General features: G+C 35.3%; 1 protein-coding gene across 1 annotated transcript in view; it reads right to left on the bottom strand.

The window, feature by feature from the left end:
* The window catches only part of DNAH14 (dynein axonemal heavy chain 14), a 324,938-nt gene that overhangs the window by 143,866 nt on the left and 168,608 nt on the right, over positions 1 to 12,464 (bottom strand). The window contains exons 33-35 of the mRNA XM_065937125.1: positions 11,090 to 11,171; positions 5,899 to 6,128; positions 1,692 to 1,808 (exon numbers count right to left, since the gene is read on the bottom strand). Of these exons, the coding sequence (XP_065793197.1) occupies positions 1,692 to 1,808; positions 5,899 to 6,128; positions 11,090 to 11,171 (429 nt within the window). The remainder of the gene's footprint in view (positions 1 to 1,691; positions 1,809 to 5,898; positions 6,129 to 11,089; positions 11,172 to 12,464) is intronic.

The raw sequence follows: 12,464 nt of genomic DNA, 5'->3' as shown, positions 1-12,464 counted from the left end.
TTTAGATTAAAATTGATGTATGATATGATTTAATTTATACATAATAAACTGATCCTATTTTTTAATACTTAATTGTACCTATACTTTCATGTATATATATTTGTTGTTATTGTTCAGGTGCTAAGTTATGTCCGAGTCTTTGCAACCGCATGGACTGCAGCATGCCAGTCTCCCCTTTCCTTCACTGTCTCCCAGAATTTGCTCAGATTCATGTCCATTGAGTTGGTGATGCTATCTAATAATCTCATCCTCTGCTGCCCCCTTCTCCTTTTGCCTTCAATCTTTCCCAGCATCAAGGTCTTTTCCAGTGAGTAGGCTCTTTGCATTAGGTGGCCAAAGTATTGGAGCTCCAGCTTCATCATCGGTCCTTCCAGAGCAAAATTAAAAGTTTAAAAAGGGAGGTGCAAAGCTTCTCTGAAGAGAGAAATCTTGGAACTTCTGTTGTCTTCATGTACTTGGAGTGCGCTCCTTGCCGCCAAGATCTGCAGTGACCTCTCTGCAAGAACCAAATCAAGCTGCTCTTCATTCAACAGATTGGATCTAATTGAGTATGCATTTACAGTGCTCCTGACCCTGGAACGTGCTATCTTCCCAGAGACCAGAGTAGCCTGGTCTGACACCAGGACTTTTGATTTGCATTATACAGTGGTGAATCAAAAATGATACGGTGATACCAAGATTACTGTTATGAGTTTGGGTTTGGAAGCTTGGAGAGTTTGAGTTTCCCCTAAACCCTTGCCTGCAATTAGTGTAAGTTGGGGCCAGAGGAAGCAATGTCTTAGATTTGGAGAAAACACCTCTGTAGTTTCCAGTAAGGGTGGAATGGTACACTAAGACACTAAGTTATGTGCACTGATAGTTGCTTTTTTTCATGCTGAAAACTAAGGATAAAAATGACCAATATTAGCATTACCATATGATACACAATTTGGGGTTTCAAATAACTGTAATACAGTGGTAAATATTGTACCATAGAACCTTGTTATTTCCAATGAAATTAATTTAGATTTAGAATTTTCTGGTTGCTTCATGTTTCTGAGATTTCTGGTTGTTTTCTGTCAAAAACTCTTATAACTAAAATATGAAACTCTCTATGAGAGAAACCTCATTTCAAAGTAATTAAGTTCAATTTGCATTCATTGAATTTTTTATATTTGCAAGAAATCTACATGAAGCATTAGTCCATATTAAGCTCCTACGTCAATTCCAACTAAACTCTCGAAGTACAACAATTTTGTTATCTTTTTCTTCTATGCATAGAAGATTGTGAATAAAAAAGATTTAGCACATATGCATATTTGTCCAACTATGATTATTCATTTTTACTTAGCAAGTTCCTTTACAATTGAAATGCTACATATATGTTTTACTTGTTCTAGAAGAGTTCCTTTCCCTTTTTTCCTTTCAATAATCATGCTAATTAAAATATTGAGCACTTCCACTAGCAAGATTTTTAGTTAACTAAAATTTAAAAATGTACAAGTCTCAATCAAATACTAATACATTTAAATTTGCTCAGAAAGCTATATTAACAGGTTATTTTTTAAAGACTATTTTGTAAACAGATCCAAATGAGTTCCTGAACAGACTTGGAATACATCAGTCCTCAGTCCTGATATAACCACTTTTATATATAAAATAATGTCAATACTTTAGAGAAATTAGAGCATAGCTCTTAAAATAATTCTTACCTCTTTGTATTAGTGTCTGAATATTAGGAAGTAATTCTGACCATGGTATAAATTCACATTGCTGTATATCCACAAAATATGCAAAGATAGAATGTTCACCATTTGGAAGGTTGATACCTACATTTGAAAATGATAAATAAATAAAGAGTCTCATTCATGGAATGTTTAACTAAAAATATGATCTCTATTTGAAAGATATGATTGTTTGAACAGAAATAATAATTCTTCATTAAAGGTATAACCAAACACATAAAGGCCTATCATCTTTCCTTCTAATCTTTAATTGTATAAAAGCAAAGCTTTATTATCTCTGACTTATTTTAATCCAGAAAGTAAGATGAATAATTCATTATCTGATATTGTTTGAAATTTTACCCAGAAGTTCTGATTATTATCATGTGCTGTATATTATTCAGTTCAGTTCAGTTCAGTTCAGCCACTCAGTTGTGCCCGACTCTTTGCAACTCCATGGATTGCAGCATGCCAGGTCCATCACCAACTCCTGGAGTTTACTCAAACACATGTCCATTGAGTCGGTGATGCCATCCAACCATCTCATCCTCTGTCATCCTCTTCTCCTCCTGCCTTCAATCTCTCCCAGCATTAGGGTCTTTTCAAATGAGTCAGTTCTTCGCATCAGGTGGCCAAAGTATTGGAATTTCAGCTTCAGCATCACACCTTCCAATGAATATTCAGGACTGATTTCCTTTAGGATGGACTGGTTGAATATCCTTTCAGTCCAAGGGACTCTTAGGAGTCTTCTCCAGCATCACAGTTTGAAAGGATCAATTCTTTGGTGCACAGCTTTCTTTATAGTCCAACTCTCACATCCATGCATGACTACTGGAGAAACCATAGCTTTGACTAGACAGACCTTTGTTGGCAAAGTAATGTCTCTGCTTATAATATGCTGTCTAGGTTGGTCATAACTTTTCTTCCAAGGAGCAAGCGTCTTTTAATTTCATGGCTGCATTCACCATCTGCAGTGATTTTGGAGCCCCCCAAAATAAAGTCTCTCACTGTTTCCATTGTTTCCCCATCTATTTGCCATGAAGTTATGAGATCAGATGCAATGATCTTAATTTTCTGAATGTTGGGTTTTAAGCCAACTTTTTCACTCTCCTCTTTCACTTTCATCAAGAGGCTCTTTAGTTCTTCTTTGCTTTCTGCCATTAGAATGATATTGTCTGCATATCTGAGATTGTTCATATTCTTCCCAGCAATCTTGATTCCAGCTTGTGCTTCATCCAATCCAGCATTTCTCAAGATGTACTCTGCATATAAGTTAAATAAGCAGGGTGACAATATACAGCCTTTGATGTACTCCTTTCCCAATTTGGAACCAGTCGGTTGTTTCATGTCCAGTTCTAACTGTTGCTTCTTGACCTGCATACCGATTTCTCAGGAGGCAGGTCAGGTAGTATGGTAGTCCCATCTTTCAGAATTTTCCACAGTTTGTTGTGATCCACAAAGTCAAAGACTTTGGCATAGTCAATAAAACAGACTTTTAGAGGTGTTTTAAAGATGTTTTTCTGGAACTCTTGTTTTTTTGGTGATCCATCGGATGTTGGCAATTAGATCTCTGGTTCCTCTGCCTTTTTAAAACCAGCTTGAACATCTGGAAGTTCACGGTTCACGTATTGCTGAAGCCTGGCTTAGAGAATTTTGAGCATTACTTTGCTAGCGTGTGAGATGAGTGCAACAGTGCAGTAGTTTGAGCATTCTTTGGCATTGCTTTTCTTTGGGACTGGGATGAAAACTGACCTTTTCCAGCCCTGTGGCCACTGCTGAGTTTTCCAAATTTGCTGGTATATTGAGTGCAGCACTTTCACAGCATCATCTTTTAGGATTTGAAATAGTTCAATTGGAATTCCATAAACTCCACTAGTTTTGTTCATAGTTATGCTTCTTAAGGCCCACTTGACTTCACATTCCAGGATGTCTGGCTCTAGGTGAGTGATCACACTATTGTAGTTATCTGGGTCATTGTTGGCAAATAATTGTCCATAGTATTTCCTTATGGTTATATTGTTGTTGTTATTGTCAGTTGTTATTTCTCCTCTGTAATTTCTTATTTTGTTTATTTGGGCCCTATCTCTTTTCTTCTTGGCAATATTGGCCAGAGGTTTACTGATTTTTGTTTACTCTTTCAAAGAACCAGCTCTTGGTTTTGGTGATGCTTTATTATTGTTTTTCTAATCTCCATTTTATTCATTTACTCTTTGATTTTTATTTCCTTCTTTCTGCTGATGTTAGATTTTGTTTGTTCTTTTTCTAATTATTTTAGATGATAGGTTAGTTTGAGATTTTTCTTGTTTTTTGAGGAAGACCTATATCACTATGCATCTTCCTCTATGAACTGCTTTTGCTGAACCCAATAGGTTTTTTAATCAGTGTTTTCATTACCATTTGCCTCAAGGTATTTTTTAATTTCCTCTTTGATTTCATCATAGATCCATTGGATTTGTAGTAGCATTTTGTTTTGCCTCAATATAATCATTCTTTTGTTCATTTTTCCTTGTGGGAAATATTTCTAATATTTTTGTGATATGTGGTCAGAAAATATGCTTGAAATAATTATTATCCTCTTAAATTTGCTGAGGCTTGTTTTGTGTTCAAGTATATGGTCAACCCTAGAGAATGTTCCATGTGCACTTGAAAAGAAAATGTATTCTGGTTTTTCTGCATGTAATGTCCTGATAATATCAATTAAGTCTAACTGTTTTATTTTATCATTTATTATCTCCATTGCTTTATTGATTTTCTGGAAGATCTCTGTCCACTGACATGACAGGGTATTAATGTCTCCTATCATTATTTTATTTCTGTCAGTTTCTCCCTTTATTTCTGCTAATACTTGTTTGATTTTTGTGGGTGCTCCTATTTGGGGTGCATATATGTTAATGACTGTAATATTCTCTTCTTGTATTTATCGTTTTATCATTATATAATGTCCTTTATCTTTATGGCCTTTTAAAAAAAGTTTATTTTGTCTTATATGAATATTGCTATCCCTGCTTGACATTTCAGTTTGCATGCAATATACTTTTTCATCCCATCATTTTCAAACTATGTGTGTCCGTTGTCCTAATGTGGGTTTCTCATATCTGTATATCTGTTTCCTTCTTCAGATTTGGAAAGTTTTCAACCGTAATCTCTTTTTCAAAGTTATTTTATACTTTTTAAAAAAGAAATTTATTTTTAAGTGATTGGTGATTGGTTTACAATATTGGTTTGATTTCTGCCATACATCAGCGTGAATTAACCATAGGTGTACATACGTCCCCTCCCTCTAGAATCTCCCTCCCACCTTGTCAGCCATAATTTTTTCAAATACATTTTTTATTCCCTTTTCTCTTTTTGCTCCTCCTGGTATTCCTTCTATGTATAGAATGGATTATTCAATAGGTCTCATATATTGCTTTAATTTCTATTTCATTTGTCTCCCCTTTGCTCTTCTGACTGAGTGATTTCCATTATTCCATCTCCCAGGTCACTTTTTCATTCTTCTGCTTGGTACAGTTTGCCATCATTGCCTTTAGCTCAGGTTTTGTATTAGAAAATGAGTTTTCAAATTTTAAATGGCCTCTGTTTGTAATTTTAGTTCCTTTTACAGTAATCTGCATTTCTACTAATAATCTTTCTTAACTCCTTCAGTATTTTCATTAACTCCTTTTTGAACTTGTGATTTGGTAGGCTGGAAATACCTGTTTCATTGTTTGTTCTTTCAGAGGAATTATCTTGATCTTTTAATTAGGAGTGGTTCCTCTGCTTCTTCATTCTACTCATATTTCTCTGACTATGAGTTTAGGAGAAATAGTTACGTACTGTGGTCTTAAAGGGCTGTTTTTAATGTGAGAGTGTCCCCATGTAGACTCCATGAGTCCAGTAATTTTTGTTAGAGGCTGTTTTTAGTATGAATGTCTGCTTTCTCTTTATTTGGTGTATGCTGACCATTATCCCCTTGATATGGGTTATGATTGGTGTTGGGATGGCCAGAGCCTATACTGGATGTTGAGCTGGGCCTCCTCCTTGTTGTGCAGTTGTCACAGTCCTATTAGCGATGTTAGAGTGTACTTATTTAACCATCTTTTACCACTAGTCTTCACATTTAAAATAGATGAGCTAAATAAATATAAATCCAATGATGAGTTTCAAATTAACATTTTGAAGTATGCATAATTGTGACTTTTCCCTCAGAACTTACCTATTTGTGCATTGCTTTCAAATAATTCACGAACAAGGTTGTCAAAATCATAAGTTACTCTTGCAGGTGAATCAGGTTCAGAACTTGGATAAAATATTATATCATCTTCATGTTCATCTTCACGTTGTAAAGTTCCTCCAAATGCCCAAGTAAATGCAAACACAAAAAGCTTTTGAATTGTTTTTTTCAATTTAATAGGATCTTTCTCCGTGTGCCATGCATTTTCACCCCTGTGGTAGGTAGATGTGGAAAGGGTGAAGATTAAAACTTTTAGAACACAGTCCAGCAATTTATTGCACTATCACATCAAAATTTTGTTACTAAAATTTTTTACAGTTAAGTATTAACATGGAAGTTTTAGAGTTAATGTATAATTTACCTTTGATAAGTCATGTAAATTATACACTGATACTATTTTTATTTTTGAAGTACCATATGTGTAAAAGATTTGTAGTCAAACTTTATTTCAGGTAATAAATGACATTCACTTTTATTTTAGGTCAATTTGTTGCTTAAGAGTTCATCTGTCTCTTAGGAGAGAATCTGATAAGTCTCCATTTAATGTAGAAAGACATAAATGAATAGTCATTCACTCTGTACTCTTCTCAAACAAGTCCTATAGGTTGATTGAAATCAAATTGGCTAAAAGCAGGCAGTGTGAATCTGGGGCGAGTCTTCTCCAGTCTGGGTCAACCCAGGTTATCTTGGGCTGTGGGACTCTCAAATAACATAGTGATAGCACCAGTGATGATGGGGCTAACCAAAAGATTTGGGCCTGATTTCAGGATATTTTGAATGGTTCAAGATTTAGTTTTCATAAAATTACTTTTAAATTATGAAAATCCTAAAAATGTATCACTGAACTTTATTGGCAATTATTAATGTATAATGCATGTATATAGTCATATTTGACATTTCTTCTCACATGTAAGAGTTTGTTCAGCAAATATTTTTTTGGATTCCTACTATATCTCAGTTACTCTGAACAAAACAAATATGATCACTTATTTTGGAGATAAGAAAATGAATACCAAACCATGATATGTGTAAAGAGTAAAGAGTCAAGCATACTGTGAAGAATATTAGTAGAGATAACTAATTTAAAGTTTGCAAGTCAGGGAAGACTTATTTGAACAAATAACAGTTAAATTGAGACCTGAAGAATGAGTGCAATTTTGAAAAATGTAAGAGGAAGAACATTTTGAGAAGACATACATGTGTGAAGACCATGAGGTGAAATGGTTACGACAAGTTTGAAGAACTGAAAAAAAAAATTCAGTGTCGGAAACATACCTAATTAGTTGAAAAGTCTAGGAGATAAGTCTGGAGATATAGGCAGGGGATTTTTAAGCTGTGCCAAAACTTTTCTCCTTCCACTCTAAATGTAATGCAAAGTCATTAAATGGCTATAAAACAGAGGAACATTCTAATTTATGTTTTTTTAAAAATCAGACTCTTGCATATAAATTCCAGGAGACACACACAAGAAGAATAATCACAATAATATTTGTAAAAACCAAAAAATTGAAAAAAACAACCTACACTTTGTTGTTGTTGCTGCTGTTCAGATGCTAAATTGTGTCTGACTCTTTGTGACCCCAGAGACTGCAGCATGCCAGGCTACCCTGTCCTCCACTACCAAAGTTTGCTCAGATTCATGCCCACTGGGTTGGTGATGCCATCTAACCATGTTATCTTTTGCTGTCCCCTTCTCATTTTGCCTTCAATCTTTCCTATCATTAGGGTCTTTTAAATGAATAGGCTCTTCCCATTAGATGGCAAAAGTATTGGAGCTTCAGCTTCAGCATCAGTCATTCTAATGAATATTCATGGGGTTGATTTCCTTCAGTATTGACTGGTTTGATCTCCTTGAAGATCAACGGACTCTCAAGAGTTTTTTTCCAGCACCGCTTTTGAAAAACATCAATTCTTTAGCACTCAGCCTTCTTTATGGTCCAACTCTAACATCCATACGTGGCTACCGGAAAAATCATAGCTTTGACTATATGAATCTTTCCCAGCAAAGTGAAGTCTCTGCTTTTTAATATGCTGTCTGGGTTTGTCATAGTTTTCCTTTCAAGGAGCAAACATATTTTAATTTCATGGCTGCATCACTGACCTCAGTAATTTTGGAGCCCAAGAAAAGAAAATCTATCACCTCTTCCACTTTTTTCCCTTTTATATGCCATGAAGTGATGGGACCAGATGCTGTGACTTTAGTTTTTTTAACGTTGAGTCTTAAGCCGGCTTTTTCACCGTCCTCTTTCAGCCTCATCAAGAGACTCTAGTTCCTCTTCACTTTCTACCATTAGAGTGGTATCATCTACATATCTGAGGTGGTTCATATTTCTCACAGCAATTTGATTCCAGTTGTGATTAATCCAGCCTGGCATTTCTCGTAATGTACTCTGCATAGAAGTTAAACAAGTAGGGTGACAATATACAGCCTTGACATACTCCTTTCCCAATTCAGAACCAGTCAGTTGTGCCATGTAATGTTCTAACTGTTGCTTCTTGACTTGCATACAGGTTTTTCAGGAGACAGGTAAGGTGGTCTGGTATTCCCATTTCTTGAAGAACTTTCTACAATTTGTTATGATCCACAGTCAAAGGGTTTAGCATAGCCAATGAAGCAGAAGTAGATGTTTTTCTGGAACTCCCTTGTTTTCTCTATGATCCAATGAATGTTAACAATTTGATCCCTGATTCCTCTGCCTTTTCTAAATCTACCTTGTACATCCAGAAGTTCTCAGTTCATGTACTGCTGAGGTCCAGCATAAAGCATTTTGAGCATAATCTTACTATCATGTGAAATGTCTGTAATTATTCAGTAGTTTGAACATTCTTCAGCATTGTCTTTGGGATTGGAATGAAAACTGATCTTTTCCAGCCCTGTGGCCACTGCTTAGTTTTTCAAATTTGCTGACATATTGAGTGCAACACTATAACAGCATTACCTTTTAGGATTTTAAATAGCTTAGCTGGAATTCTGTCACCTCCACTAGTTTTGTGTATAGTAATGCTTCCTAAGGCCCACTTGACTTCACACCCCAGGATATCTGGTTCTAGGTGAATGACCACACCATCATGGTTATCCAGGTCATTATCTTTTTTTGTGTGTAGTTCTGTATATTGTTGCTGCCTCTTCTTAATCTTTTCTGCTTTTGTGAGGCCCTTACCATTTCTGTTCTGTATTGTGCCCATCCTTCCATGAAATGTTCCTTTCATATCTCCAATTTTCTTAAAGAGATTTCCAGTCTTTCCCATCTTATTTTCTTCCTCTATTTCTCTGCACTGTTCATTTAAGAAAGCCTTCTTACCTCTCCTTGCTGTTCTCTGAAATTCTGCATTCAGTTGAATATATCTTTCCCTTTCCCCTTTCCCCTTTGTCTTTTCTTCTCTTGCCTTTTGCTTTCTCAGCTATTTACAAGCCTCCGTAGACAACCACTTTGTCTTCTTGCATTTCTTCTTCTTTTGAATGATTTTAGTCACTGCATCCTGTACAATGTTATGAACCTCTATCTGTAGTTCTTCAGGCACTCTGTCTACCAGATCTAATCTCTTGAATCTATTCATCACCTCCACTGTGTAATCATAAGGGATTTGATTTAGGTCATAATTAATGGCCCAATTTAAGACTGAATTTTGCAATAAGGAGCTGATGATTTGAGCCACAGTTGGCTCCAGGTCTTGTTTTTGCTGACCGTATAGACTATTGTCTTTAATAATTGTCTACAACGTCTTTAAAATATTGTATAAACCAGTCAACATCACAGTAATCAAAGTCTATGGCCCAACCACTAATGCCGAAGCTTAAGTTGACTGGTTCTATGAAGTCCTTAGAACTAACACCAAAAAGAAAATGTCCCTTTCATCACAGAGGATTGGAATGCAAAAGTAGGAAGTCAAGAGATACAGGCAAGTTTGGCCTTGAAGTACAAAATGAGTTGGGCAAAGACTAACAGTTTTGTCAAGAGAACACACTGATCATAGCAATACCCTTTTCCAACAACACAAGAGACAACTACACATGAATGTCACCAAATAGTCAAAACCTATGTTTATAAATGGACAAATTGTGACATATTTTCACAGAGAAATATGTAGTGAAAATGAATGAAGACCCCCTACATGTACAATGGATTAATCAGCGGGATATACATTGAACAAAAATTCAAGTCACAGAAGAACATGTGATTCCAGTGAAGTTAAAATGTGCAAAGTTGAAACATATACTGCTTAGGAATATATTAATAAACATAAAATTCAGTATAGTAGTTATCTCAGATGATGGGATGGCATATGGTTTAGATAGGTACACTAGGAACTTCAAAGATAAACCATTAATTTTTTTAATAACTGAGTGGTATATATATGAATGTTTGCATATTATTATTTATATCTTGCACATACTTTATAAATATCCTTTTATGGTTACTTGCTATTTAATAAAAATTAAAAATAATATATGGTTGTCATGTTAGATATGGACTAGAAAACTGGAAAAATTTAGGAGGTTATAGCAACAGTATAGGAAAGAAATAATAAACTTTTGGTCTAGGATGCTGATGATCAAGATGTAGATAAAGGAATGAATTTGAAGGCAGAATTGACAGGTAAAAAAATATTTACAATGTTCTATCATTTAAAAGCAAATGTGGCATAAATATCTCAGGATCTCATAATGAGATATAGGAAAGCCTCAATAATGAAACTCTGTCCTACAAAATGGCAGAATTGTGGGGTGAGCACAACTATATCACTATAGTTTCTATAATTACTGAGCATTTACTCTATACCACCTACTACTCTAAATATCTGGCACATCACAGCATTATTCCAGTTTTATTTATAAATGAAAAAAATCAGAGATCAAAAATATTTAGTAACTTGTTCAACATTTCTCAGCTCATAAAGGTTAGATTCATAAAATAAATTCACAGCAACTTTATTCCACTCTCAAATATGTAGTGTCTGGACAAACGTATTCACATTATTTAGATAACTTACCAAAATCTGGTGATCTTGTATTAAATATACAGAGACTTTAAACTGGGATAAAATAAATTTAATTGAATTTTGATATTAGGAAGTCACAGATTATTGGTTTATTGACAGATAATCCTGTTTCTATTAGAGTTTTTGGCACTTAGTAGTTAATAAAACACATCTTTGAATGAATGTAGCTGACCTGTTTTCCGTATCTTTGAATCTGACAGAAACTTTTGAACGTGAAATTATCTCCTCAGATGAAATGTCCTTCAAATCTTCATCTTAAAAAAGAAAGAGAATTTTCCCACAATTCACAACAGACCTAAAATTTAGCTGATTAATTAATGAGGTGTTACCTTTAACATGGGCTTCCACGGGGTCTCAGCCATAAAGATCCACCTGCAGTGCAAGAGCTGCAGGAGACACAAGTTGGATCCTTGGGTCAGGAAGATCCCCTGGAGGAGGGCATGACAACCTAATCCAGTATTCTTGCCTGGAGAATCCCATGGACAGAGGAGCCTGGTGGGCTACAGTTCACAGGGTCACAAAGAGTCGAACATGACTGAAGTGACTTAGAACACACACATGCAACCTTGACCACTGTTTACTTTGTGAACTGTCATAGAACATCCTTATTTCACATCAGTATCTTAGACTTATCAGACCAACTAGTTATCTTATCCCATCAAAAGTATGTTACTTTTTCTAAGATGAGAGGAGCAGAGAATGTATCTGCAATTGTTGAATTGATTACTATTTATTTGAAGAACTAATCTGAATACATATGTTCTTCATTCTATTCTAGCAACTTTTTGTAAGTTTGATTATTCCAAAATAAAAACTTTAAAATATTCAGGTCACCACCATCAAATATGGTGTGGATTACAAAGTAAATAATACATGAGTTCTAATACATGAAGCATTAAAAAAGAAAGCTTTATGCTTACAAAGAAAAATATATCAAAGTAAACATCACACAGGTATAGTTTTTAGTTATTTCTTTTCTACTCTCCATCATTCATTTTTTTCTCAAGTCACCCATTTCACAGAGGAACACAAAGAGTGAATGATTATTCATTATTCCTTTAAGCTTTTTTTCTTTTACAATATTTGTCTTCTTTATATTAAAATTACATAGGGAACTTCCAGGAGAGTGAACACAGGAAGATGCTGGAAGAGTGATGCTCTCAGAGAGAGATGGAAGCTTCCCACTCTCTTCCCCTGTGCTTTGTGCATTTCTCCCACTTGGCTGTTCCTGAGTTATATCCACTCTAAGAAACAGGTGAATGGTGCTCTTGAGTGCCTTCTGTGAGTATCGTTCACACATATTCTGGGGACACTTTCTTCAAAGGACCAGAAAGCACCCAGTTTAATCCCAGATTCATGGGGTTGTTGCAGACCAGATACTGCTTGTCTCACTAAGACAAGAGGTAATCCATCATTGAGTATGAACTGTCAATTCTCTGTGTCTATGCTGTCAAGACTCACAAGTATAAGATGGGATCCTTGCTTACTTCCTAACCAGCAAGATAAGAATGTGGAACCTTCTCCATAGAGAGAAATCTAAAAGGAAA

The sequence above is a fragment of the Muntiacus reevesi genome, chromosome 5, assembly GCF_963930625.1.
Source record: "Muntiacus reevesi chromosome 5, mMunRee1.1, whole genome shotgun sequence".
Classification (NCBI taxonomy): domain Eukaryota; kingdom Metazoa; phylum Chordata; class Mammalia; order Artiodactyla; family Cervidae; genus Muntiacus; species Muntiacus reevesi.
The sequence above is the reverse complement of the archived record's forward strand: the minus strand, read 5'-3'. Positions and strand labels throughout refer to the sequence as shown.